The sequence below is a fragment of the Nycticebus coucang genome, chromosome 24, assembly GCF_027406575.1.
Source record: "Nycticebus coucang isolate mNycCou1 chromosome 24, mNycCou1.pri, whole genome shotgun sequence".
Lineage (NCBI taxonomy): Eukaryota > Metazoa > Chordata > Mammalia > Primates > Lorisidae > Nycticebus > Nycticebus coucang.
Window position 1 is genome coordinate 25,104,114 of NC_069803.1, and position 25,263 is coordinate 25,129,376.

Genomic DNA, 25,263 nt, shown 5'->3' on the forward strand with positions numbered 1-25,263 from the left:
TCAAATGTCATAAACTCGAGTCTGAAAAGTCCAAAACTCACCTGCGGCCAGTGTATTGCAGTTCACTCAACAGAACAATTGGAGGAAGTGCCGACCCAGTTGACAATCATAAAGAAAAGGTTGACTTCATCATAATTGCATCTTCAGTACGATGGTTCACGCACAAGAAGTCAGTTTTCTTCCTAATTGCTGCCATAAAAATATTTGCTATGTCAGCCATAGAACTCTTAGATTTCAGAGAAGGACCTCAGTGCCTGTTCTTTAAAAGTGGACGCATGTCAAGGTGTGGACGGGGAGGGAGATTGAGAATAGGAATCTGCATCCTGGGCTCACCAAGTTGATGAACCACCAAGTGGCATATTGGCTTGGCGGACAGATTATTAATGGGATTATGTTTTTTCAGTAGTGTTCGCTTTATGGGATTAGTTTTTCAGATGGTGCCTACCTTGCTAGACGCCCTACGTTCTTGTATCTGCTGAGTATTTCGAGTGCTTGGCTGGATCCTCAAATTCCAAATTTCAGGCAGTTGAGGACTAGGCGAGGGCAGGGGGGCTTTGCCAACATGAAACACGGTGGAAATGCTGAGTAATAACTGGTGCCCCCTCCTTTGAAAAAATAAGCAAAATGGAAACACCCACAGGACTGCTGGACGGGGTTTAAGGACGGTGCTGGCACCGTGTCGTGGCCCCAGGGCTTTGTGTCTGTCAGCTTCCTCTCTCTGCACGCCCATCCCCACCCTGCCCTTGAGATATGTGCATGCCAGATCTCTGTGTGTTTTTCCGGCGTGGACATGAGTCCTCCCAGACATGAAAAATTCTTTTTTCCGCCACAACAGAACCCCAATTAGGGATCTCCTTTTCCTGTCTCCTGCCCTGTACTTGAATGACTGCTCTCTGAGAGGGATAGCTCCTTAACGGCAAAACCTGCCTCTCTGTCTACAGGGCTGGTACCTACCTAGCTGCTGAATGAATAAGAGAAAATAGGAGCCCAAAGAAAGCTGCTGTAAAGATCGAAGGGACCAGAGGTCACTTCCACAACACCTGGGATTCCAAGGCAGAGCTGTTGTTTCCCTCCCATGGGGGACCCTAAAGGGGTGTCAATGCTTCCCTGCCCCCCTGCACGTTGCAGGAGGATTTAGTCATTGCTTCAGCTTTTGTTTTTAAATTACACCTTTATTGAGATGTAACTGAAATACCATTTACTAAGTACACTGCACACAGAGTTGGGCAGCCGTCATCACTGTCTACTTTCAGAACATTTTCGTCACCCCAAAATAAGCTCTGTCCCCATCAGCAGTCATTCCTGCCCTGGCTCTAGACAGCCCCGAATCTACTCTCTGCCTCTCTGGATTTATTTATTCTAGATATTTCATGTAAATGGAATCACGCGGTGTGTGGTCTTGCGCGACCAGCTTCTTTCACACCGCACGATGTTTGAAGGTTCATCTATATCCTAGCAGGCATCCGTACCTCATTTCCTGCTATTGCCAAATAATATTCATCTTACTATATGACATTTTATTTATCCGTTGTTCACTTGACGGACAAGTAGACTTTTTGGCTACTGTGAAGATCGCTGCTGTGAATATTCACGTACAGGTTTTTGTGTGGACACGTGTTTTCATTTCTCTAGGGTAGAAATCCAGGCGTGGAATTGCTGGGTGCTAGGGTAACTCTATATTGAACGTTTTGAGACGCTGCCAGACCGATTGAGCTGTGGCTCCAAAACAGGAGACCGCAGCCCACGTGAGAGAGGGTCTGTCACTCATTTCTGCTCCCTAGTTCCTTCTTCTGACCTCATGTGTGAACTTCACCGGTCTCTAAAGGATGAGGGAGAGCAGAATTAACCGAGATGTTATAGCCTGCCCGTTCTCTCTAGCTCCCCAAGAGGGAATTGCCTTCAGAGACTTGATCAGGGAACACAAGTGCTCAAAGACTGAACCAGCCTTTGGTTCAGTCTTGCCTTTGTTTTTTTAAATTTTGCATCTCTTTTTTTCTAATTGTTTTTTATTAAATCATAACTGTGTACATTGATGCATTTATGGGGTTCAGGGTACTGCTTCGATATACAATGTGAAATGTTTACGCTGAGCTAAGTAACACATCCATCACAATGATACTCGTTTCTTTTTTTTTTTTTTTGGTAGAGACAGAGTCTCACGTACCGCCCTCGGGTAGAGTGCCGTGGCGTCACACAGCTCACAGCAACCTCTACCTCTTGGGCTTACGCGATTCTCTTGCCTCAGCCTCCCCAGCAGCTGGGACTACAGGCGCCCGCCATAACGCCCGGCTATTTTTTTGTTGCAGTTTGGCCGGGGCTGGGTTTGAACCCGTCACCCTCGGCATATGGGGCCAGCGCCCTACTCACTGAGCCACAGGCGCCGCCGATACTCGTTTCTTAATAGTTTTGAAATGCACCATTGCATCATGTACATTAGGTGAGGTCCCCCCGAATACCCTCCCTCCTCCCATATCCCCCCCGCCTCCTCTTCCCTTCTACTTTCTGGACTATGGTTATGTGTTGCCATTCATATGAGCGTGTAGGTGGTGATGTATTGATTTCATAGTAGTATTGAGTATATTGGATACTTTTTTTTCCATTCTTGAGATACCAGTCTTGCCTTTGGTTGTTGCCGTGTCTTTGCTTCTTTAACCAGGGCAGGTGTTTGACAGTGAGATTACCCATTCTTTATTGCGAATGTTCTTTCCCACCCCACGTCTGTGGCAGAAAGAACGCTGACCTCTGGACATTCCGATCATGGTCCCTTCTTCATTCAACGTCACTTGCTGAGCACCTGCCATGTGCCAGGTGTGTTTTTTGAGCATAAGAGATGTTCTAGGCACTGAGGTCTCTTGAACAGCAAAGTCCAAGTTCTTACTCTTGGGGCTTGCAATGGAGAGATGGATGAAAGCAAGTAAGCTAAGTAAGAAACAAAAACGTTCGGTGACAGTCTTAGAGTTGCCATGGGGAGAAGAGGCCATATTGCAGGGACCAGAGGAGGATGAAGAGAGGACCACTTCAGATAAGGTGGTTGACTGTCCCTGGTCAAGACGCTGCCCCTCTCTTGTATCAAGGTCATTTCATTTAAACTTGAGTCACTCTTTGACTTGAAAGTGATCAAACCTAAGTGCTTTGAAAAATACGTAGTGCCTTATAAATGTAAAGTGTCAGCAGCCTGTTAGCAGGGACACTGCTCTCCTGTCAGTAACCGCAGTCTAGTCACACGTGGTTTCAGGCCCAGATTCTCCTGTCCCTCCAGCTCTGGTTACTTGTATTTAATTCATATCCACTGAGTAACTCTTTCCAAGCTCCGTAAACCACTCATAAGCTCAAAAGAAAGGGTTACTCGTGTTAGTGGTGATTTCTGCGGTAAAAACAACACAAAGGGTCCTCATTGGAACTGATCCAGTAAGGTAATGTCTCTGAGGCAGGTACAGCTCGAAGTTTTATGTCCTATCAGGGGCGTTTATAAAGGACAGCCCACCTGCTCGGACTAGAGTCAAAGGAAACGGGTGACCCTGGAAAGTTGAAAGAAATAAAAAGCATTTGTATAGGGACAGGAAATGCTCACTACACCTTTCTTATTTCTTCTGTATCGAATGAGGCCAGTTTAAAAATGAACCTTCATAAAAAAATTCACTCCCTTATCATATAAAAAGAAATGATTAGGACTTGAGCTGCACGGGCTTTGAATCTCACCTTTATAAAGTGGGCCTTCATGACAGATAAGTTACGTGGCAATGAATTTTGTTTCTGTGGCTGACAAAACTTTCTACCAGAGGAATAAAAAAGGAGAGCACTTGAAGATGTGTTTCAAGCAGACGAGGCTTAATCATCATTGTTTTGAGAGGCAGTAATAAGAACTCAGCATGAGACCTTATGCTACAGGAAGGAATCTCACTTTTTGAGAACGTCTGATTCTGGAAGATGTTTTGTCCCATTTTACTGTCCATGATAATTGACCAACCTCGTAGCTGTGAAATCTCTTTCTTATTCCTCCTTTTTGCTCATTTCTTTCTCTCCTTGGTCAACCGTGCCCAATGGTCATAAGACACATTGAGAGATAAAATATTCAAAACTGATTTTAAAAAAGCATTTCTTCATAGCATGTGTCAGACTGTCCTGGGCATAAACCGCACTATAGCCTTTGATGCATCTGTAACTTTTGTTTCCTTTTGTTACTCCACTAATCAAGATAATTAAAAGTTTATGGTCATTCAGAATCCATACCATCACCACAATCCAGTTACAGAAACAACTGCTTTTTCAAAAATATAAGTGGCAGTGGGCCCAACAGCTTGGATTTTTATGACAAGCGCCGTGTGCAAACATTTAGCATTAGCCTTGAAAGCAAATTAGGCCATGTGGCATTTTGCGGAGTTTGCTTGGTCACTTCCCCCATCTGTTTGACCTTTACCTTAACTACAGCTTGTAAGCCACTGCTGTTGGGGACATATGTTCCCGAGATGTTTTTCATGAGATATGTGTGGCTGTAGGAGTGTGTTTACCAGAAAAATTAATTAAAAGGAAGGCCAGTGAAAAATCTTACTTACCTCAGAGTTAATCTTACAAAAAAAGAGAATGTCTTCTTCCTGTTTCTCCTTTTGAGACATATTTGAATGTTACTTTTCTTTTTTCTTTTTTTTGAGACAGAGTCTCACTAAGTCTTCCTTTCTTTTTTCTTTTTTTGGAGACAGAGTCTCACTAAGTCGCCTAAGACGCTCACTAAGTGGCGTCACAGCTCATAGCAACCTCCAACTCTTGGGCTTAAGCGATTCTCTTGCCTCAGCCTCCCAGGCAGCTGGGACTACAGGTGCACCCCTAGCTAATTCATTCTGTTTTTTGATAGAAATGGGGCTTCCCTCAGAGTGGTCTTGAACTACTGATCTCAAGGGGTCCTTCTGCCTTGGCCTCCCAGAGTGCTAAGATTATAGACATGAGCCACTGCTTTTGGGTGAGATGTATTTGAATATGCTTCTAGAGTTTTATCTTTTTTTTTTTTTTTTGTTGCGTTTTGGCCGGGGCTGGGCTTGAACCCTCCACCCTCTGTATATGGGGCCGGCGCCCTGCTCACTGAGCCACAGGCGCCGCCCCTAGAATTTTATCTTTAAAATGTGTATTATTCAGGTATTAGGCATGTATGGAATCTTCTAGTGTAGAGGGAAGAACTCTTTTTTGACTGATACTTTTCATTCCTTACTCTCTCTTGAACTGGTACTTGGAATTGACCTGTTGGGGCAGCTCCCATTCACCTAAGAAAACAAAGTCAGCCTGAAAGCAATTTGGAATGCTTTGGAGGAACGTTCCCAGTACATTGTTGTATTCCACAAATTTTGGACTCCAAGGGATCTTGGTTGGATCGAGGGATCAAAAGGGGACAGTGTGATAGAAAAGGCATATTCCATCCCAGGCTCCCACACACACCCACTCATGGCTGTCTTCACTCCTGACTCCTGAGCCATTCATGTTATTTGGTGTGTAACCTCTATTAAAAATGCCCCAGTATCTTTTTTTTTGAGACAGAGCTTCAAGCTGTCATCCTAGGTAGAGTGCTGTGGCATCACAGCTCACAGCAATGTCCAACGCCTGGGCTCAAGCGATTCTTCTGCCTCTGCGTCCTAAGTAGCTGGGACTACAGGTGCCCACTACAATGCCTGGCTATTGTTTGGTTGCAGCCGTCATTGTCATTTGGCGGGGCCCAGGCTGGATTTGAACCTGCCAGCTCATGTGTATGTGGCTGGTGCCTTTGCCGCTTGAGCCACAGGTGCTGAGCCTGTGACTCAGTATCTTATCTCCACATGAAACCACCGTAGTGCTGGGTAAGACGGAGTTAAACATTAGCATAAAGAAAAAAATGTTAGTGTAAGGAGAAAGTCTTAGAGGAAGGTTCAAAGTTGATTTAGGGCAAATGAGCATAAGCTATCCTCTTGCCTGTATCTGGCAAAAGGTTACATTGCAGGCATGCCTCTGTTTCATTCATAGTACTATAAGAGTAATTTATGATGTTGAAAAGAATATGATGATGACAGAATTCAAAGACTCAATATTGTCAAAATTTCAGTTCTTCACAGCTTGATTTATAGAGGTAGTGCAATCCTAGTTAAGATTCCATTATCTTTTCTGCCATTTTCTTGGGGCAGGGAAGTTATCGTGTTGGGAAGTGAAATTACATCTTCTTAACTGGTACCACAACTCTGGGGTGAGGTGTCCCCTCTCCTGGTATTCACGCTGCGCATACTAGGTCTTGACTTTATCGTTAGTAATTTAGGAATAATTTAGAGAGCTGCTGGTCCTTCTGGGGAGCACAGACAACATTCCTCAGAAAAGAAAAAACGAACTCCAAATAGAGTCATCAAAGTACAAAGCCCTAAGAGCTGGAGATAGTCCCTGGGCTGTCTCATTGGGCACCTTCAGCTTCTAACTTGTCTGACCCTGTTCTACATCTCTCTGTGGGCCAGGCATCCAATGACTTTTACGTACCGAATCTCAGTTTGTACAATCCTGGGAGACCAATGTTGTCGAAGTTCTTTTAATCGATATGAAAGGCAAGGTTAAAAAACTTGAAGAAGGGGCGGCGCCTGTGGCTCAAGGAGTAGGGCGCCGGTCCCATATGCCGGAGGTGGCGGGTTCAAACCCAGCCCCGGCCAAAAAATCACAAAAAAAAAAAAAAAAAAACTTGAAGAAGTTCACATAGCTGTTCAACCGTGGGGCTGTGATTCTCGCCAGGGTCCCTTGGAATCTAAATGCAGGGTTCTTTCCACAATATGCGGCCTTCGGAAATTATATTTATGCTTTGGTTATAACATGCAGTCTTCCAAAGGGGGCAAGGTTTTTCTGCTTTTTAAATACTTGTCAAACATTTTTACCAGCGCCCCAAATGGGCCACGTTGGGGTGAGCCCTTTCTGAACCTACCTCCTCCATGGCTCTTCTGCACAAACTTACCCTTCCAGCCAGGGGGACTCACTCCTGCCCTCAAGAGAGATGAGATTGAGGTTTATCTTCTCAATCAAATTCCCTGAACCCCGCAGAGTCTAGCACACTTCTTTATAAAAAACGGACCCCCTACAATAAATCTTGCTTGATTAATTGTACTCTTCTCTGGTTGGTGTTTCCAACTCAACACTGCCCATAAAACAAATCTAAGGACTTCTAGCAAATTCATGGCTGCTCCTGGTAAAATTACACAATACCTCCTGCCACGTTCAACTCACTTGAACTGGTTGATTACATTAGAGGAATTCATCCTGGAAGTGGAAAGTTATACTTTTAGCAAGGACTAACTGCTAGCAGGATTTACTTTAAAAAAGGCAAAAAGCCACATCTAGAAAATAAAAAGGGAATTGGCCAACCAGAGCGAGAATGTCGTCTAGCCCGGAGGAGATTTTATTTCTGTCCTTTCGCTGAGCTTCATGGGGGAGGTGACAGCGCCGAGAGGTTTCCTGGTCTTGCAGTGGCTGTTTGGATATGTCCCCTCTCTGTCCTGCGCACGTGGTTTGGCTCCGTTTCTTCCCCCTCACCGCCCGGTCCCTCTGCCCGTCTAAGGAGGTACTTGCTCATCGAGAATAGAAGTCTCTGACATCACCGTGGGCAACCAGATGAAACCTTCTTGGCACTTTTAGCTACAGTTAGATTGTATGGAATAACAAGATTAAAAAAAAAAAACAAAACAAAAAACCTATTTTTGTTGAGGGAACTGTAAGAGGTCGAAGTCTGACAATGAAAAGAATGGAGTTTCCCGGAGCTGGTCATGGTGAAGCCAGCACAGAGAGCCAGGCATTTTGATTTCACGTGTTTTCTTTATGAAGGAGCAGTGCCTGGTCTTTTCTGAACGTTCAGCCTCCTAGGCAGGGTGCCCTGGCCCTGCTCAGCTCTGTCCACTGGGCATGGGATCCCAGGAAAAAGAAGAAAGTTCACACAGACTTTGCAATCTAGTTCCCGTTGTGCCCAGGACGTGCAGATTTCTTTGCACATTTCTTGCAGCGTCTTTTTTTCTTTTGGAGACAGGGTCTTGCTTTGTCACCCAGGCTGGAGTGTAGTGACGTCATAGTAGCTCACCAAAATCTCGTTCTCCTGAGCTCAAATGATCCTCCTACCTCCCAAGTCGCTGGGACTATAGGCGTCACCATGCCTGGCACTTTTAGCTACAGTTAGATTGTATGGAATAACAAGATTAAAAAAAAAACAACAACCTATTTTTGTTGAGGGAACTGTAAGAGGTCGAAGTCTTTGACAATGAAAAGAATGGAGTTTCCCGGGGCTGGTCATGGTGAAGCCAGCACAGAAATAAAATCTCCTCCAGGCTAGAGATGGGGGGCTAACTCTTGCCCAGGCTGGTCTTGAACTGTTGGCTCCAAGCACCCCATCCACCTCAGCCTTCCAAGTGCGAGGATTACAAGTGTAACGAGCTACCACCCCTGGCCACTAGCTCAAGATGACCTCCTTATCCTCGCTGAGATATTCATCCAATGCTTATTTTGGCTGTGTGTGCCTCTCCCAGAAAAGGGAATGGTTCCTTTTTTTTGTTCATTAAAAATATAAAAAATATAACAACTGGAGGTCACATCCCTTTCTTTTTGTCTTAAACAATGTGCCTAGTGCCTTGTGTTTATACCTACAGGACTCTGTGGCCAGGCTCACCTCACCTGACAGTCGGTTGAACAAGTGTCTTGCTGACTGTGGCCCTAGCATGGCCAACGAGGCAGCTTAGTGCCAGAAAAAGGATGCTGAGCTGGTGGGTAGGAGGCCTGCATTTGTGTCCCCAGCTCACATGGGAAGTGGCCTTTTCATTTTCTTGCCTATTTCCTTTTTTCTAAGGGTTTTAGATTTCAGCAAGCTCTAAGTGCCTTTGGAGCTCAAACTTCCAACATCTACTACGTCTGCTTATCTCAAAAGTACAAAATGGAGCTCAGACAGTTCACTCGGAAGACTGGTCACACACAGAAAATATAAAAAATAGAATCGCCTTTTACCATCTTTGCATCCTTTGACTTGAGGCCTCTGAACTTACTTTCAAAAACCCCAATGAGGTGGATGGTGCATTGAGAGTGTGCACGTCATGAACCCCGAGGCTGCAGAAGGCAGCAAATGTGATGTCCACAGAGAAGGGACAGCTACTGTCCCTCGGGAAGGGGGACTTCAGACTGAGTCCCTTCTCTGTAAGGAGTTTGCCCCCAGCTGTTTCTGCTCACTGGCTTATCTGAGGGACAACAGGCTTCTATTTGAGGGACAGCTCTCTGACAATGCAGGGGTAGCCCACAACCATGGAAACTTGACAGGCTTACCTGGCCTCTGGGGGGTAGGGATGGAACATTTGACCTTGGCCTAATTAATTGTGTTTTATCCTCAAGCTACCAGACCAGTGACACTTAAAGAAAACACAAGAGGATTTATTTAGCACCTGCTCCTCTGTGGACCTTGCCCCCACCTACAACATAGGAGCATATAAACAGTATCTCCTTGTTTTTTTTTTTTTTTTGTTTTGCTTTGTTGCCCTCGGTAGAGTGCCATGGTGTCACAGCTCACAGCAACCTCCAACTCTTGGGCTTAGGTGATTCTCTAGCCTCAGCCTCCCGAGCAGCTGGGACTACAGGACCCTGCCACAACACCCAGCTATTTTTTGTTGCAGTTGCCACTGTTTTAGCTGGCTGGGGCCGGGTTTGAACCCACAACCCTCAGTATATGGGGCCAGCACTCTACCCACTGGGCCACAGGCCCCCCTTTTCCCCAGTATCTCCCTTTTTCTTGCCTTAAATTCCTGGGAGATTAAAAATAATTCATGGGTTTTTTTTTTTTTTAATGCATGAATGTGGCAGAAAACTTAAAGAAGGGGAGATTTTTATAGAATACTCCATAGCTTGCACATCTAAGTGATGCTTTCATGGTTCAGAAAAATCCTGAGTCTGTCCCTGCCCCCCCAGTAGTAATTGCTTGAGTCTGAAGCATATTCATCATGACTGGCTCCTTTGTGTGCCAATATCTCTGAGCATTGCCATTAAAAGCCCTTTTATGTTTCGTTATTTGTTTATGGATCTGTTTCCTTCCTCCTTGAAGATGATGTCTGGAACACTGGTGTTGAGTGAGTGTTTTATGTATAATGAATGAACAGCCACATTAGCGGTGTAAGTCCTCTGTGCGAATGTCCCTCCTCAGAATTTTCTAACCGCGTGCTTTCTCAAGTAGCACCATCCCCATGAATCAGCCTGGCCACGTGGCCCTCTTACACGCCTTCATCACTTTTTTCCCTATGTGAAATTACTTTTTTTGTCCTATGCGCCCGTGTTTGCCCATACACATACATGTTATTTCCCTTCCATTGTTAAATAGAGTTTAGGATACAAGGACCTCGCACATCTTGCCTTTCTGATGCCTGTAACTGTTGGCTGAATACATGGGTCTCCGATCTGTAAGTGAACCTTTAAAAATAGCAAAACTCGTTCAGAATGAGTTTGGGAGCATGAAGTGAGTAATTAAGATGAATAATGCCTTTGGAAAGTTCTATGGTTTTTCACAAATGACTCACACTTGTTTCAGAGGCATTCTCAGACAGAAATATTCAGTCATATTTGTACAGTGTGAGTCTACATTACTTTGAAGTAATTTTGTAAAGTAATATTCATTTGGTGGTATAAATTTTCATATATATTTTTAAAAATTGCAATAAAATTTGTATTCACTGAATGCAGCCCACGTGTTCCACCTGACACTCCAATCGAGATGTGGAACGTTTTTCTCACCCCAGAAAATTCCCAGGTGGCTCCTAACATACAGTTCCTCCGCTCAGGACACAACTGCTGCTCTGGTTTAGATCACCGTGAGTTAGTTTTACCTGTTAGTCAACTTTGTATCAGTGGAATGATAATGTGTCTGCTGTGTTTGGATGTTTTCACTCATAATCACGGTCGTAGAGTAAAATTCACCCTGTTTTTTACAATTGTGCAGAATTTGACAAATGCATGTCAGCTTGAAACACAACACAGTCCAGATAAAGGACCATTCTAAGCAACCATTCTAAGGAACCATTCTGTCAGCCTTGAAAGTTCCCCCAGGCCCCTTTGCAGTAAGCCCCACGCCCTGCTCAGGGCTGGGCAACTGGGATCTGTTTTCTGTGCATACAGTTTTGCCTGTGCTTAGTTCCGGCTTACCGGGGCTCATCAGCTTTTTAATTTTTAATTTTATCCACTATAAATGTATATAAGTTTCAGAATTGAAATCCTTTCTGCAAGGGTTATAATGAATAACTGCTGTCCCTGCACCTCTTTCAGAAATATTTGAACTCTTTCAGCCAATTTTTGTATATTGACCTGTTTATTTCCAAATAGCTGTGCTTTTAAACTTGATATTTCTGTTTTCAATTTTATTTATTTAGGTCTTCTGTGCTCTCCACCAAACAGATAAGAACTCATTTGTCTCTAATATAGGCAACCAAATTTGATGTAGTATATTTGTTTGATTTTTTAAAAATTGTTATTATTTGGATTATTATGCCTGTGTAGTTTAAGCAGCAGAGGCTGTGGGTATTCTTTGATTGGTTTTTCTAGAGCTAATTCTTTTTTCTTGGTTGTTTTTGGACCTATCTCTATTTCGTACTCAAGGTTTCTGACGGAAGCGTTTGCCTCCTGTTAATATGTTCAGGAAAGTAATTTGACAGTTCCTTTCTTTCTTGGGTTCATTCCTCATGGAACCCTCTGTCCTCCGGCCTCATTTTGGACTGGCAGCCCCGAGGTCCAGAGCTCCCCCGTCATCTCTCTCAGGGTCAGAAAAACAGGAACTAACTAGATATTTCAACAGAGCGGGGGTTGGCGTGCATTTGTGTATTTAAAGATTGGCGCCTCTGTTAATTTTGGCAGTCTATGAGAAGTCACAAATTTACATACATACCTTCAGTTCATTTATTCCTCCCTCCCTCCCTCCCTCCCTTTCTTTCCAGTTTTTGGCCGGGGCCAGGTTTGAACCCACCACCTCCGGTATATGGGGGGGCGGGGGGGCCGGTGCCCTACTCCTTTGAGCCACAGGCGCCGCCCCGTACCTTCAGTTTTAGTCTAGCAGCAGAGGGTTCATTCAGGATTTTTCCTTTCTTGTGCTTGTCAATCCTTTCTCCGACAGCAAAAAACCTGATTTTCCGTAGTCGTATATATTTACTCATTTGATCAGTTCCCTACGATTAGCCAGTCTCCCATCTCCATGCAGACACTCCCCTCTGTGTTGTTCTTTCTTGAATAGCCCCTGCCAGTCCCACCCCTAAGCCCCACGTGTCGATGCCCCCCGAGCTGTGTAGGCTCTGACACCCCATCTGCTCCCTCATTTGGCATGCGGGGCCCCCTGTCTCTCCCCCCACAGCGATGTCCTTCCTTCCCCCATTGCAGGTGACCAAGTCACGCTCTTCCACCAAATGTCTTCATGACGCAGTTGTTCAGGAAGGGAATCTCAAGGGCCAGGGTGCACCACCCGCTTCCATCTTCCCTTCTCCCAACGTTGTTCTTTCTTCAGCCTTCCTATATGAAGGAATAATTCTGTGTGCACTGATTTGCTTGAGCCCAAGATCTAAACACCCTGGAGCCTTTGCCTTTTCTCCTGTATTTGTAGCTATTCCCAGCTAGATCCCGAGCAACCCCAGTGGATCCACGTTGGATCCTGCAGCTTTTCATCATCCTGCACCGGCCAGTCTCCTCCCCGGTGTGTTTCTCTTTCTGTAACGTCCCACCTCCCACGATCCATTCTCAGTGGCCAGGATGCTCTTCAAAGCATAAGGCATGATGACTTTTGAAGTCCTGCAATGCTTCCTATTGTACTGAGAATAACCCCCCATCCCTCCGTGGTGTGAAGTACTTACGGCTGTGACCGTTAATCCTACCTGCACATTGGCATCACCAGGGGACCTTCTTAAAAGCACTAAGCCTGGTTCCCACCCAAGTCCAATTAAGTCAGAATATTTGCAGGTGTGTCCTGGGCATCCGTAGTTTGAAAAGTCCCTTGTGGGTCTCCTGGGTGCCCAGGCTTAAGAGCCATACCTCCCTCTAGCCACCTCCTCCTCGCCTCCTCCCCTTCTCCCTCTCTGGCCCTGAGCTCTGCTGGTTAAGTATTTTCTTTCTGCCTTTGAACTTGAAGCTTACGCCTGTCTCACAGCTTCCTCACTCAGTTGTTTCTTGCCTGTAAGTTTCTTTCCCCAGATCTTTCCTTGGTGGTTCCTGTTCAGCTTCTCAGAGTGACCGTCCCTTAAACATGATGTCCCGAGTTCCGCTTCTTGGATATTTTTTCTTCTTTGCACTGTCATTACCTCAGATCATCTTATTTAGGTTTGTTTGTTTTACACCAGAGTGTCATCTTCATGATGACTATTGCTCTCTGCTATACCACGGTGATTAGATTAGTGCATAAGAAATTTCTTATTGGCTGCATGTGGCAGGGTAAGGGATCTGCTAGCCAGAAAGTGTGCAGTAGCCAGAGGGACACTCGGGTGGGAGAAGTGAACTGGAACAGGCGTTTTGACTGATGAGATCATCCGAATTGCCAGACAAAGGAAGTAACTGTGATGATGGAATTAGGAACTCTCTGATATTTTCAAATTGGCGAGGGCAGGTTTTTTATCTGAATTGGGGCACTCCCAGGAAAACAGAGATGACTTGTTATCCTACTGGAAGAACAACTCTTAGCATTGCTTGGTTGCTATGAATTTATTTTTGAGACTGTTATTTCACCTCAGTGAAGGGCAGAGTAGCCCTCTGGACTCACCCCCCTCATTCCCTTCATTTTTTTTGAGACAAGAGTCTCACTATGTCACCCTTAGTACAGTGCCGTGGCATCACAGCTCACAGCAACCTCCAACTCTTGGGCTTAAGCAATTCTCTTGCCTCAGCCTCCTGAGTAGCTGGGGCTACAGTTGTCCACCACAACACCTGCCTATTTTTTGGTTGCAGTTGTCATTGTTGTTTAGCTGGCGTAGGCCAGGCTCGAACCTGCCAGCCTCAGTGTATGTGGCCAGTGCCCTACTCACTGAGCTACAGGCGCCGAGCCTCTTTCCCTCCATTTTAATAAAGTAGTACTACAGAAAGCATCTCAGAATGTGGAAGCCAGTTTGCAGTACCCGTTGGTTACAGATGCCTGGTGACACAGCCTTTATTGTCTCTCTGCTTCTCAAAGCACAGCCTAAGAGCATGCCATATTTAATTATGCCTGTCTTATTTTAAATATTTGGGACTGATTGGGAAATTGCATTCTTGCTTGTATGACAATCCAGGTTTGTAATGTGGAAATGGGCAGATGTACTCAGGAACTCTTACCGTATCCCATGCAGTCATTAGCTGTTGAACATACGGAGTCCTGGCAGTTTGTGATTAAAACCTCAGAGTTAGACGGTACACTCCTATCATCCGACGCCAAGGAAAATGAACTTTCCCAGATTCCAGCGTGGTGATTTTGTGCCTGCAGAATAGGGGTTATACAGAAGCCACAATCCTAGAGAAAACTTCAGAGGTTCAGAAAAGTCTTTCCACAATAACAGGTGTAGGAGGCGTAATTCTGTGATGAATGGCTGTGCAAAACACTGTTTACAAAAGCACAGATAAATTCTTCCCTGAATGTGAAATGAAGAAAGCTTGGCTTTCCAGGGCATAGAAAGATGAAAACTGTTTGGAAAAGATGAAAGAATTGTTTCTGAGCTTGTTTCCCCAGCCCTCTGACCTTGTCCCAGGATGACATTGAAGCCATTCATTCATGCAAAAGCCTTCTTCGTGTTTTCACAGAGCTAAGCAAGTGTGTACAGATGGGTCCAGACGCTTGAGACCTGGGGAGAGATGCTTGGCTTGGGGTTCTTCTGACACCAGGATCACTCACACCCTGGCTTCTTCAGCGGAGGGCCATATGTCCTGTTCAGATATCTTTTTGTCAGCCATGTGTCTCGGTGAAAACTGCAGTTGCCCATAGAATCTATCCCACTCCTTCCTGTAAAACATACCAAAATCTGTTCAATTTTTGAATGCCAGTGACAGTTCAAAATTGGTGCAAATAGTACTGCATCTTTACCTGAAGAAGGTAAACTCAGTTTTGTACTTGTGACATGTATGAAATAGATTACGTGTCTTTTCTCTGGGTGATTTCATGTAGAACAAGAGAGTCCTGTTGGCAGATTCCTGAACATATTAAGTGCAGTTTGCATCGATTCACTGTGTGTGGTGCCGTTCACGTATCTGCTACTTACAACAGGGTTTTACTTAGGCACGATCACCAGGGTGACACCTTACTTAATGGTCGTGGGAAATGAGGAAAATTATTACAGTGAACTACCTATAGTGTTTAATAAGTATTTAATATAAAAAGTCTATTCACAGATTAAATTATATACTTTGTAAGATAGAGGGATGGAAGATGTCCATACGTTTGCGTCTTTATTGGAATTTTTTTTTTCCTTTTTTTTTTTTTTTATTGTTGGGGATTCATTGAGGGTACAATAAGCCAGTTACACTGATTTTATTGGAATTTTTAAAGATGTTAAAGCCTCTATCTAAGCCTTAGCAAGCAGACCCATGAAATCTTTTTTGTTGCATAGAGATGCTGATAGAACTACTAAGGATTGCACAAAATGTTATTTTATTATTTGCTTGGGGTTTTTTAAGCTGCACATATTTATATAGATAAGACTCACTATTACAATCAAAAATTATTCCAGAATAGTGGTTCTTAACTGGGAACTCGGAAGAGTTAGAGCAAATATAAATTATTTTGAAATATCTATTTTAACAGTATAAAGTGACATATTAATAGAATGTATGCATACAATGAAAGTCCGTAGACATTCATACAAACCATTTATTGAAAGGAGCTTTTTTAAAAAATTAAATCCTAGCTGTGTAGATTAATGCAATTATTAAAGGAGCTTTTAATTCAAGATATTGAAGTGGGAAGAGGTTGGGGTGACTTCCACCTTGGGGTTTTTTGCTTTGATATTTCTCTAAAGGAGTAGATAAGGCTAGATTCTACCGAACTTTAAATCCTATTACTATTAAAAGGATACAGCTCTAAAATAGATCTGGCTTTTTATTGCATATCAAACTAAAATATTCATATGCTAACATGTCTGCTAATTGGGTTTCATCCCAGGGTTAGTCACAGGAGAATGTACATTGCTGATATGTTATCTGGAAACCATGAAAGATTTTGTCTTCTCTTATGCCCTGACAGGTTGGTACAGAGGATATACCCTCCAAAATAAATCTAAAAAGGTACAGTTTATCATTCAATTTTCAATTTTGTTTGAAATCTCTCTGCTGGTTTTGTGTTGTGCTATCTGATCCCCTCATCTGCTCACTGCTTTTGGCAAACTTCATTGGCTTGCTTTTTGATGGCTTTTCTTTTGATTGGAAGGCAAATTCTCTAATCTTAATGTTTAAATAAAAATCATGTAAGCCCCAGAAACTGTATCCCCTACCACCTTGCCCCCAGCCCCTCCCGCTGAGCACGGTGGTAATACTCTGTTCTAGCTGATTTGTCTTCAGGGAGGAGAGGACTGTGCCCCTCCTGCTCTTACTTCCACTGCTAAAATCCCATAACAAAAAGCTCTCCCCGTTTCCACTCAGTTCTTTCTTTCAATGTAAACTAGGATAAACCAAAGTAGTGCTTTTCAAACGTGAGCTTCACAACTCCAAGAACACATCATGATATCAAGATAGTGGCTTACAGGCCAAGCGCAGTGGCTCATGCCTGTAATCCTAACACTCTGGGAGGCTGAGGTGGGAGGATCGCTTGAGCTCAGGAGTTGGAGACCAGCTTGAGCAAGACCAACACCTCATCTCTACTGAAAAACAAAAATTAGCCAGATACCGTGGCAGGTGCCTATAGTGCCACCTACTTGGGAGGCTGAGGCAGGAGGATCGCTTGAGCCCAAGAGTTTGAGGTTGCTGTGAGCTATGATGATGGCATGTCACTCTAGCCTGGGCAACACAGAGACTATCTTACACACACACACAAAAAGACACTGGCCTATAACCAATATTTTCCATAAAATGAAACTGAAAAGGAAAGAAGAAAATAAAATGTAAATATCGTCTCGTGAAACTTTTGCTTTACGTATATATTTTCAGGCATTTTATGCACAGTAGAACCTCTGTAAGTTGACCACTGACGGAGCTGAGCTGTAACAAACTGGTTGACACAGGGAGGTGGTCGACACAGGCCTGCTATCCTGACACATACATGGGGTGCATGTCCCGTCTGTGAAAATTAGGTGAACTTGAGGAGGTGGTCAGTGTAGGGAGGTGGTCAACTAAGTACTGTACTTTTAAAGATTTGTTGTATTTGATGTGTAGGACTAGGTTACCACAATGCATCTCTTACTTTTCTTTGTGGGCAGAGTTTGAAAAATACTGAACTGGACAATTCTTTTTTTCCTGTGCCAGAACTGTTAATCATCGGGCTAAAGAAAATCTATGAATTAGGTTCATACCTCCCACAGTTGCTTTTAGGGCCTGTCAGCACTGTCCTTTGATACTGCTCACTGGGGCAGCGTAACATGTCAGCACTTTCTTTCAAAAGAGCAAAGTCGATAGGGCCTTATCATTTCACAATTAGTTCACATGCTGAATGGTAAATGAGGAAAAGGACGAGAAGTGGAAAAAAACCCAAAACCCCACAATTTTTATTGTTCACAGCAGGAGAGAGACATTTTCCTAAACTAGTGTTGAATGCCCAACTCTTGAAAGAGCACAGGGCCCAGCAAAACACCTTTCTGCAAAATACAAGGGTGTCTAATCTTTTTTTTTTTTTTCCTGCAGCACATTAGACAAATAAGAGTTGTCTTGGGCCACACGGTAAATACACAAACACTAACAAAAGCTGATGAGTAAAAGAAAAGGTCTGTGGATACTTCTTTGATATCGACATCATAGATAAAACAGTCTTTACATAACCTGCAGGTGGCCCGGGGGCTGCAGGTTGGACACCTCTGAATAGGCCATCAAAAACCAGGACGGTTTTCTGTGCTGTTGACAATTCACACCCAATTTTTGGACGTGTGTGTGCACACATGCACATTTTGTTAACTTTGGGAACTTAATAATTTAGCAAAATAAAGGAACTTTTAAAAATGCAAGTATTGGCTCGGTGCCTGTAGCTCAGCAGCTAGGGGGGCCAGCCACATACACCAGAGCTGGTGGGTTTGAATCCACCCCGGGCCTGCCAAACAACAGTGACAACTACAACCAAAAAATAGCCAGGTGTTGTGGTGGGCACCTGTAGTCCCAGCTACTTGGGAGGCTGAGGCAAGAGAATTGCTTTAAGCCCAAGAGTTTGAGGTTGCTGTGAGCTGTGATGCCACGGCACTCTGCCAAGGGCGACATAGTGAGACCGTCTCAGAAAAAAAAAAAAAAATGCAAGTATCAACTCCCACAATTTTGGTCCTTTTATCTCTGCCCAAACCCTGATAACTGAATTTTTCTACCCACAGTTAGATTCTTGAGCTACCTACTTTTCCAGGCTAATTATTTTCGTTTACTCGCTTGCTGACTTCAGTTTCTCTGGGCCATCAAATAGAGCCGTATGAGGCAGGTGTGCAGGAGTGAATGAGAACAGGACAGGGCTGAAGGGAAGAGCTTTCCTGTGAGACCCTCAGTGACACGGAGCGCCTGGTGCCACTCCTGCATCTGAGCCCTGGTTAAGTGACACAGAATTGTGGAACTGGTAGCTATTTCAAAGCGTGATTAAAATTCACAGCTTTGGTGTCCTGAATTTGCTAAAGAGTGAGAATACTTATGTCACTGAATTCCCAGTCCTTTATTTTTTGAAATCAACTTTTTAAAATAAGCAAAAAAAATTCTCAGAGAAAGTCATATGATAATCTTTAGGAACAAACAATATGCTTGAATTTTTTTGTTTTTTTGAGACAGAGTGGCACTCTGTGCCCTGGGTAGAGTGCAGTGGCATCATCGTGGCTCACAGCAGCTTCAAACTCCTGGGCTCAAGCAATCCTCCTGCCTCAGCCTCCCGAGTAGCTGGGACTCAGGCACCACACCCGACTAGTTTTTCTATTTTTAATAGAGATGGGGGTCTTGCTCTTGCTCAGCTGGTCTCAAACTTCTGAGCTCAAACGATCCTCCTCCCTGGGCCTCCCCGAGTGCTAGGATTATAGCCGCAAGCCACCGCACCCCACCAAAATGCTTGATTTTTAACTAGTCAGTGTCCATCATGTTGAATCAGAGTCCTATACTATAGGTCTGCCTTTGCAGAGAGTCTGCTGTATAGAAGAATCCTTTTGATCATAGAAAAACCTTGATTTCTAAGGCATCCTGTGGGGCAGCCCCTATGGCTCAAGGAGTAGGGCGCTGGCTCCATATACCAGAGGTGGCAGGTTCAAACCTGGCCCCAGCCAAAAACTACCAAAAAAAAAAAAAAAAAATCTAAGGCATCCTGTGGTTTCCTAACACAGTGGTCCCTCTATATTTGTAGAAGATTGGTTCCAGGACCTCCTGCAGATTACAAAAATCCATGGATGCTCAAATCCCTGATAGAAAACGGTGCAGTGTTGGTATCTAACCTGTACTCATCCTTGTGTATACTTTAAATCACCTCTAGATTACGTATAATGCCTAATACAATGTAAATCCTGTATAAATAGTTGTTGTACTATATTATTTAAGGAAAGCAGCTGGTATATGTTCAATTCTTTTTTCTGGATATTTTCAGTCTGCAGTTGGCTGAATCCATGAATCGGAACCCACAATATAGAGGCCTGCATATATTACTCTGTAGCAAAATCCATGTAGCTAATAGTGCTTGCTCTTGTCTGCTTTCAAAAGGAGATGGACAGGGTGCCCCATTAGGAGCTACGTAACAAGTTCTGGATGTGTTTTTAATCTTTTTATATTCAGTAAAATATTTTTAAAATCCTTGATGTTTAAAACTTCACCCTTCAGAAGAAGAATTTCAGTAAGAGCTCTTTGTTGTTGCTAATTAAAGAAAAACTTAGTAATTTAATGAAACGATGGTGCAGATGAGGGCCCTGCATGTTACGTTGAAATATTTTTCTTGTAGGGCAATCTAGGAAAAACAGAGTCCATTCAAAGTCACTTGTCCTGAAGGGTGCTCAGCTTTTGACACCCCTTCGTGAAGCCACCCGGCCCATTATAAATGGTCTCTTAATGCCCTGTCCCTCATTTCCTGCTCCTTGGAGGAAGTGCTGCTTGAAAGACCTCTTGTTTTAATGGGCATTCTTGGTATCATTTATAAGCTTCCCTAGGCATTTAAAGTGGTAATAAAAGGAGCTAGTGGTTTTATAAATTGAAGAAGCCAAAAGCTTTTTCAAAACCAGTTATTGATCCTGGCGGGATTATGGACACATGGGGAAGGGCAACGTCCAGAAGCTCGTTTGTTTATCGTTTTACTCATGTGAGTGGATTGCATTGAGGAAAGCCAAGCAGACTGGAGAGAGGCTGTAAATCAGAAATGTATTATCTGGGCTTCCTCTGGCTTTCTGTGTGTCACGGCAGCTTAGGAATTTGTCAGAGCAATTAAATGACTGTAGATGCCAAGTGGCATCACGGAGGATGCTCTGCATGTGGCTGAGTGGTGACGTGACAAAGCAAACACTCTCTTCTATGAAAGTCACGGTGTCTGTGACATAAATGATCTGCTGATGACCTGCTTCGATGTCACAAAGTCCATTGTTGTTTATTTGTATTTCTGAATACTTCTGTCTTGTGTATTTCTCAATTATTAGGATAGACCAGTCACCAGATTATGTATGCATGAAAATTTCAGTTGGTATTTTGCCTTTTTTTTAAATTTTTATTTATGTATGAATGTAAGTATATATGTATGTATTGTGTATATATATATATATATTTTTTTTTTTTTTTTTTTTTGGAAACAGAATCCCACTCTGTCACCCAGGCCAAGTGCCATGTGTCACAGCTCATAGCAACCTCATTTTTTTTTTTTTGGTAGAGACAGAGTCTCACTTTACCGCCCTCAGTAGAGTGCCATGACGTCACAGGACTCACAGCAACCTCCAGCTCTTGGGCTTCTGCGAGTCTCCTGCCTCAGCCTCCCGAGCAGCTGGGACTTTTTAGTAGAGAAAATACTCAGGCTGATCTTGAACTCCTGCGCTAGGTGATCTTCCTGCCTTGGCCTCTGAGAGTGCTAGGATTACAGGTGTAAGCCACCACATCTGACCTACCTTTTCTTTTTTTTTTTTTTCCTACCTTTTCAATGATGATTTTTTTTTAAATTGAGGTAAAATGTACTTAAAATAATTTACTGTCTTTACCTCCTAGATTTGAAAAGCCTTTCACAAAGGTCCCTTCGGACTAGCAATGTAACCTTTAACTTCCAAATCTGGGTCCTTAAAACTGGTCGGAATAGTTCACCCCCCCCTGCACCCCAGGCCCCCTTTGGTCTATTGAGTTCTGGAATTTTTTTTTTCCATTGTGGTAAAATACACACAACACAAAATATACCATTTCAGCATTTGTAAGTGTACAGCCCTGCGGCATTAAGTACGTTCACTTTGTGATGTAGTCGTCACCATCCATCTCTAGAACTTTCTTATCTCCCCTAGCTAAACTTCTACATCCATCAGATTCCCTCCCAGGCTCCTGCAACTCCTGTTTGACTTTGTGTCTATGAACGGGATGATTCAGGGTACCACAGATGACAGACTCACCAGTGTTTGTCCTTTTGTGGCTGCCTTATGTCACTGAGCATACTGTCCCCCAGGTGAGTTCACGACAAGCAGGCGTGGCTCTCCACAGAGGAGAGAGTCAGCAGCTCAGCAGACAGAAGAAACACCCTGATTTCTCTGGGTAGCCTAGAGACCAATCTGGAGCTTCCGAACTCTAAAAATCAGGCCCCCAAAGAATTGCACACACATTGAACTTTTGTTTTATTTTCTTTCTTTCCTTTTTCAGTAGAAACAGGTCTTGTGTTCCTTAGGTCAAGGGATCCTCTGGCCTCAGCCTCCCAGGGTATAGGATTATGGGCACGAGCCACTGTGCCTGGCTCCCGGCCCTTGTGGTTCCTTCTGCGTGGCGGGCGAGGATGGCCATTTGGCTTCTGACTCAAGCAGTTCCAGGATCCACCCTGTCATCATCCCCAAGGCTGGGAGCAGCTTAATCGCCAATGTTCTTGCTGTTTCCTGTTTTATTGGCAAAGATTAAAAGGGAGAAAGAAGAGTATTACACAGGCAAATATAGTGCACACAGCTGCATACGAGGCCAGCCCCTGCTGATGGTCACTGGTTTCTAGTCTCTGCGTGGATGAGGGATCCTTGGGTACCTGTGCACCTTGGACCACAGTCCCCTGGGCATCAGGACATCCACTCCCACCTCTGTGGTCAGCCACCCCTGAAGTGCAGTGTCCACAGAGTTCAGGCCAACTCTTACAGGAGCAGAGCTCAGAGCAATTGAGCCAACAGTCCCAGCTACACAGTTCTTTATATAAAAATGCCCCCAAGAAAAGATCAGTGGGGGCTTCTGTGGTGTCTTCTCTGTCTGTGAGTAAGTGTATCACGCAGAGATACAGCAGAAGCAGCTTTTGGCATTTAAGAAAATGCACATCTAGGACTTACTTCCTCTTGGTTGGATTGGGTCCTCCACTCTTCATTTCTCCCCAGTGGTTTCTCATCTTTTTCTAAGGTCTTTATGGGCCTTAGTTTTCCCCATGGGCAATGTCACAATATTGATGTAGAATTGCCTCTTAGGGATACAGAATGGAGAGCTGGAAGACTGGAAAATGCTAAAATAACAGGTAGCTAACACTCCTTGAGCTGCGTGCATTTGGTTTAAGCAAAAGTGGAATTACTTTAGAAAATCACTCATCTTTTCTGGGTCCCTGAAGTTCTGCATAGCCTCTGTCTCATCATTGGAAGCCCTGTAAGGGAAGTATCTCACGGCATGTAGAAGCCAACGGGTTTGAGGAGCTCACCATTGAACTTTGTACCCTGATTGTTGCTCTGAGCTCGCCCAGGCATGTTTGCCTCTTCATTTATGAAACATTTATCTTGTGCACTTTGATCTCAAATCTTAATTTCTACTTGTGCGTGTTTCCACCGTGCCACTGGTGAGGCGACCAGTCCACGTTATTGATGTCCTGCAGACCTGGCCGCAAGGTGTAGGTGTTGTCCGGGTGTTCCCATTCATTCTTGCCGTGATTTAGTCTCTTTACTTGGGCTGAGGTTTTTCATGGCCATATAACCAAAGTTCTTTTCTCTGTAGGGTATTTTCCCTGAAACGTACATCCATTTGAAGGAGGCAACAGTGGAAGACCTAGGGTAAGTCTCGACCTACGGGGACTCCTGGATAGTGGTGGCGATGTGAGATTGTCATTAAAGGATGCCCCGTGTATACGAACCTTTCTCTCCTCTCTTCAGTTCCACTTCTCCTCATGTGAGAGGGGAATGAATGGAAACTTCTCCACGACATAATTCCTTCCTCCGTCTTCTCTTTCTATAACTGCACCTCCTTGGCTTTCCCCCCCCCAGAATACTAAAGGCAGAAGTAATGAACTGAGGGCCTCCCCCTCTGTCCTGCATTTGCAGCCTGCGCACCGTGGGTCTGCGTGTGTGTTGGTGTGTGTGAACATTTGGAGCCATTCGGTTGATAAGACCTGAAGAAGCTCCCCCAGTTGGGGACCTTTAAGAGATGGATGAGTAAGTGACAGGCTGCACATACCTGCTCTGAGCCTTGGATAAGTCATTTCACCTCCAGTGCACCTGGGGTTTTTCGCTCCCAAGTTAGGGAAAACAGTCTGGTCCTGCACTGGTCATGAACTTGATGTGAGATTCAAAGGGCCTACTGTGTGTGAACGTGCTCTGCAGATGCGATCTGTTACATTTTTAGTTTCTTCTTTTCCTTCCTTTCTTTTCCCTTCCCTTCTTTTCTTTTCCCCTCCCCTCCCCTCCCCTCTTTTCTTTCATCTCACTATGTCACCCTCTGTAGAGTGCTGTGGCATCACAGCTCACAGCAACCTCAAACTCTTAGGCTTAAGCGATTCTCTTGCCTCAGCCTCCCAAGTAGCTGGGACTACAGGCACCTGCCACAACACCCGGCTACTTTTGTTGCAGTTGTCATTGTTGTTTAGCAGGCTTGAGCTGGGCTCAAACGCACCACCCTTGGTGTATATGGTGGCGCCGTAACCACTAGGCTACGGGCGCCAAGCTGAGTATTTTTATTTCTTAACCTCTTTGTCCTGGGGAATACTGCCTTCCTAACAATTGTTAAGAAGAGAGATGCTCAGCCCAAGTCGGGGAGAGAGGCCAGTTTTAGGGGGAGAGTCTCTAAGATCAGAATCCTGGAGGCACTAAGGAGAGGCTGGGATAGAGCTGGCATCCCAGGACTGACAGGGAGGACAGTGGGGCAGTGGGAAAAACAGGCAGCTGGCCCCAGAGCCACTCAGCCTGAAAGCTGGAAAGAGCCTTTTCAATCATAGTGCAGCAGCAGCATCTCACAGACAAGAGCCGAGATGTGCTCAGAATCACATAGCTCTTCGTTGGCAGGTCTTCTGTCCTGAGAAACCCAGGGTTCATTCCTGGGCAGCCTCTACTGTCACTGCCACGATGGGGGAAAGGCAGCCTGGGAGACGTATGTCCCTTAATTAGCGCTGCCAGATAAAAGTGCACGATGCCCAGTTGCATTTGCCGTTCAGGTAACAACAAGTAATTTTCCATAGTATGTCCCAGCGAGTCATAACTTCTTTTAAAAAAAAAATCTCACTTACCTGCAATGCAAATGGATCTGGGCATCCTAGTTGTTCCCTGTTGAGTCTGGCATTCTCACCACCCATCTCCGTTCATTAGCTGGTTCTTGTTCTTTCCTTTCTCCTTTTGCTAATTGTAAAAGTACCGGAGAGGACAGGTAGGAATAAACCAGTGCCTCCATTTCTGTAAGTCTTCTGTGGGTCAGCAGGATGGCAGTACCTGTGCATTTTTGGTCTGTGAAGCAGCAGGTGAGAAGATGACCCAGGATCATTCTAAGAGAGGGCACCACCTCGGCCCCTCCCAGCGGGTCCAGGGGAGGTCAAGTCCCCGGACCCCATGTACCATGCACACCTCTCCACCTTCCAGAATGAGACAGCTGCTCAGCAGAAGCAGCTAAAATGTGGAGTGGTTTGCTCCCATTTTTGAGAATCAGTGAGGTTAGCTGTAATCAAAGCTTCCAAAGAAATCTGCAATGGGGAGGTTGTGGCTGGGCTGTGACTGTGTTGTAGAAACTGAGTTGTTTGGGGGCCTGTGCTGTTCTGAGCACTTTCTCCCTCCTCCAGCCAATGCTTACAGGTGATGAAGT

At 44.5% G+C, this 25,263-nt stretch overlaps 1 protein-coding gene and 1 long non-coding RNA gene across 6 annotated transcripts in view; one reads left to right on the forward strand and one right to left on the reverse strand.

The window, feature by feature from the left end:
- The window catches only part of DOCK5 (dedicator of cytokinesis 5), a 197,573-nt gene that overhangs the window by 59,530 nt on the left and 112,780 nt on the right, over positions 1–25,263 (forward strand). For 2 of the 5 annotated variants that reach the window (XM_053578247.1, XM_053578246.1), the window contains 2 exons: positions 16,175–16,215; positions 23,197–23,252. In XM_053578247.1, the coding sequence (XP_053434222.1) occupies positions 16,175–16,215; positions 23,197–23,252 (97 nt within the window). Of the gene's footprint in view, positions 1–16,174; positions 16,216–23,022; positions 23,093–23,196; positions 23,253–25,263 lie in introns of those variants that run through there. The other 3 variants (XM_053578249.1, XM_053578248.1, XM_053578250.1) reach the window with 2 other exon arrangements.
- Positions 13,678–22,877, reverse strand: LOC128576253 (uncharacterized). Its single transcript, XR_008377318.1, has 3 exons — positions 22,551–22,877; positions 21,648–22,118; positions 13,678–14,938 (listed from the first exon to the last, which is right to left on the reverse strand). It is a non-coding gene; the product is annotated as an uncharacterized LOC128576253 (long non-coding RNA).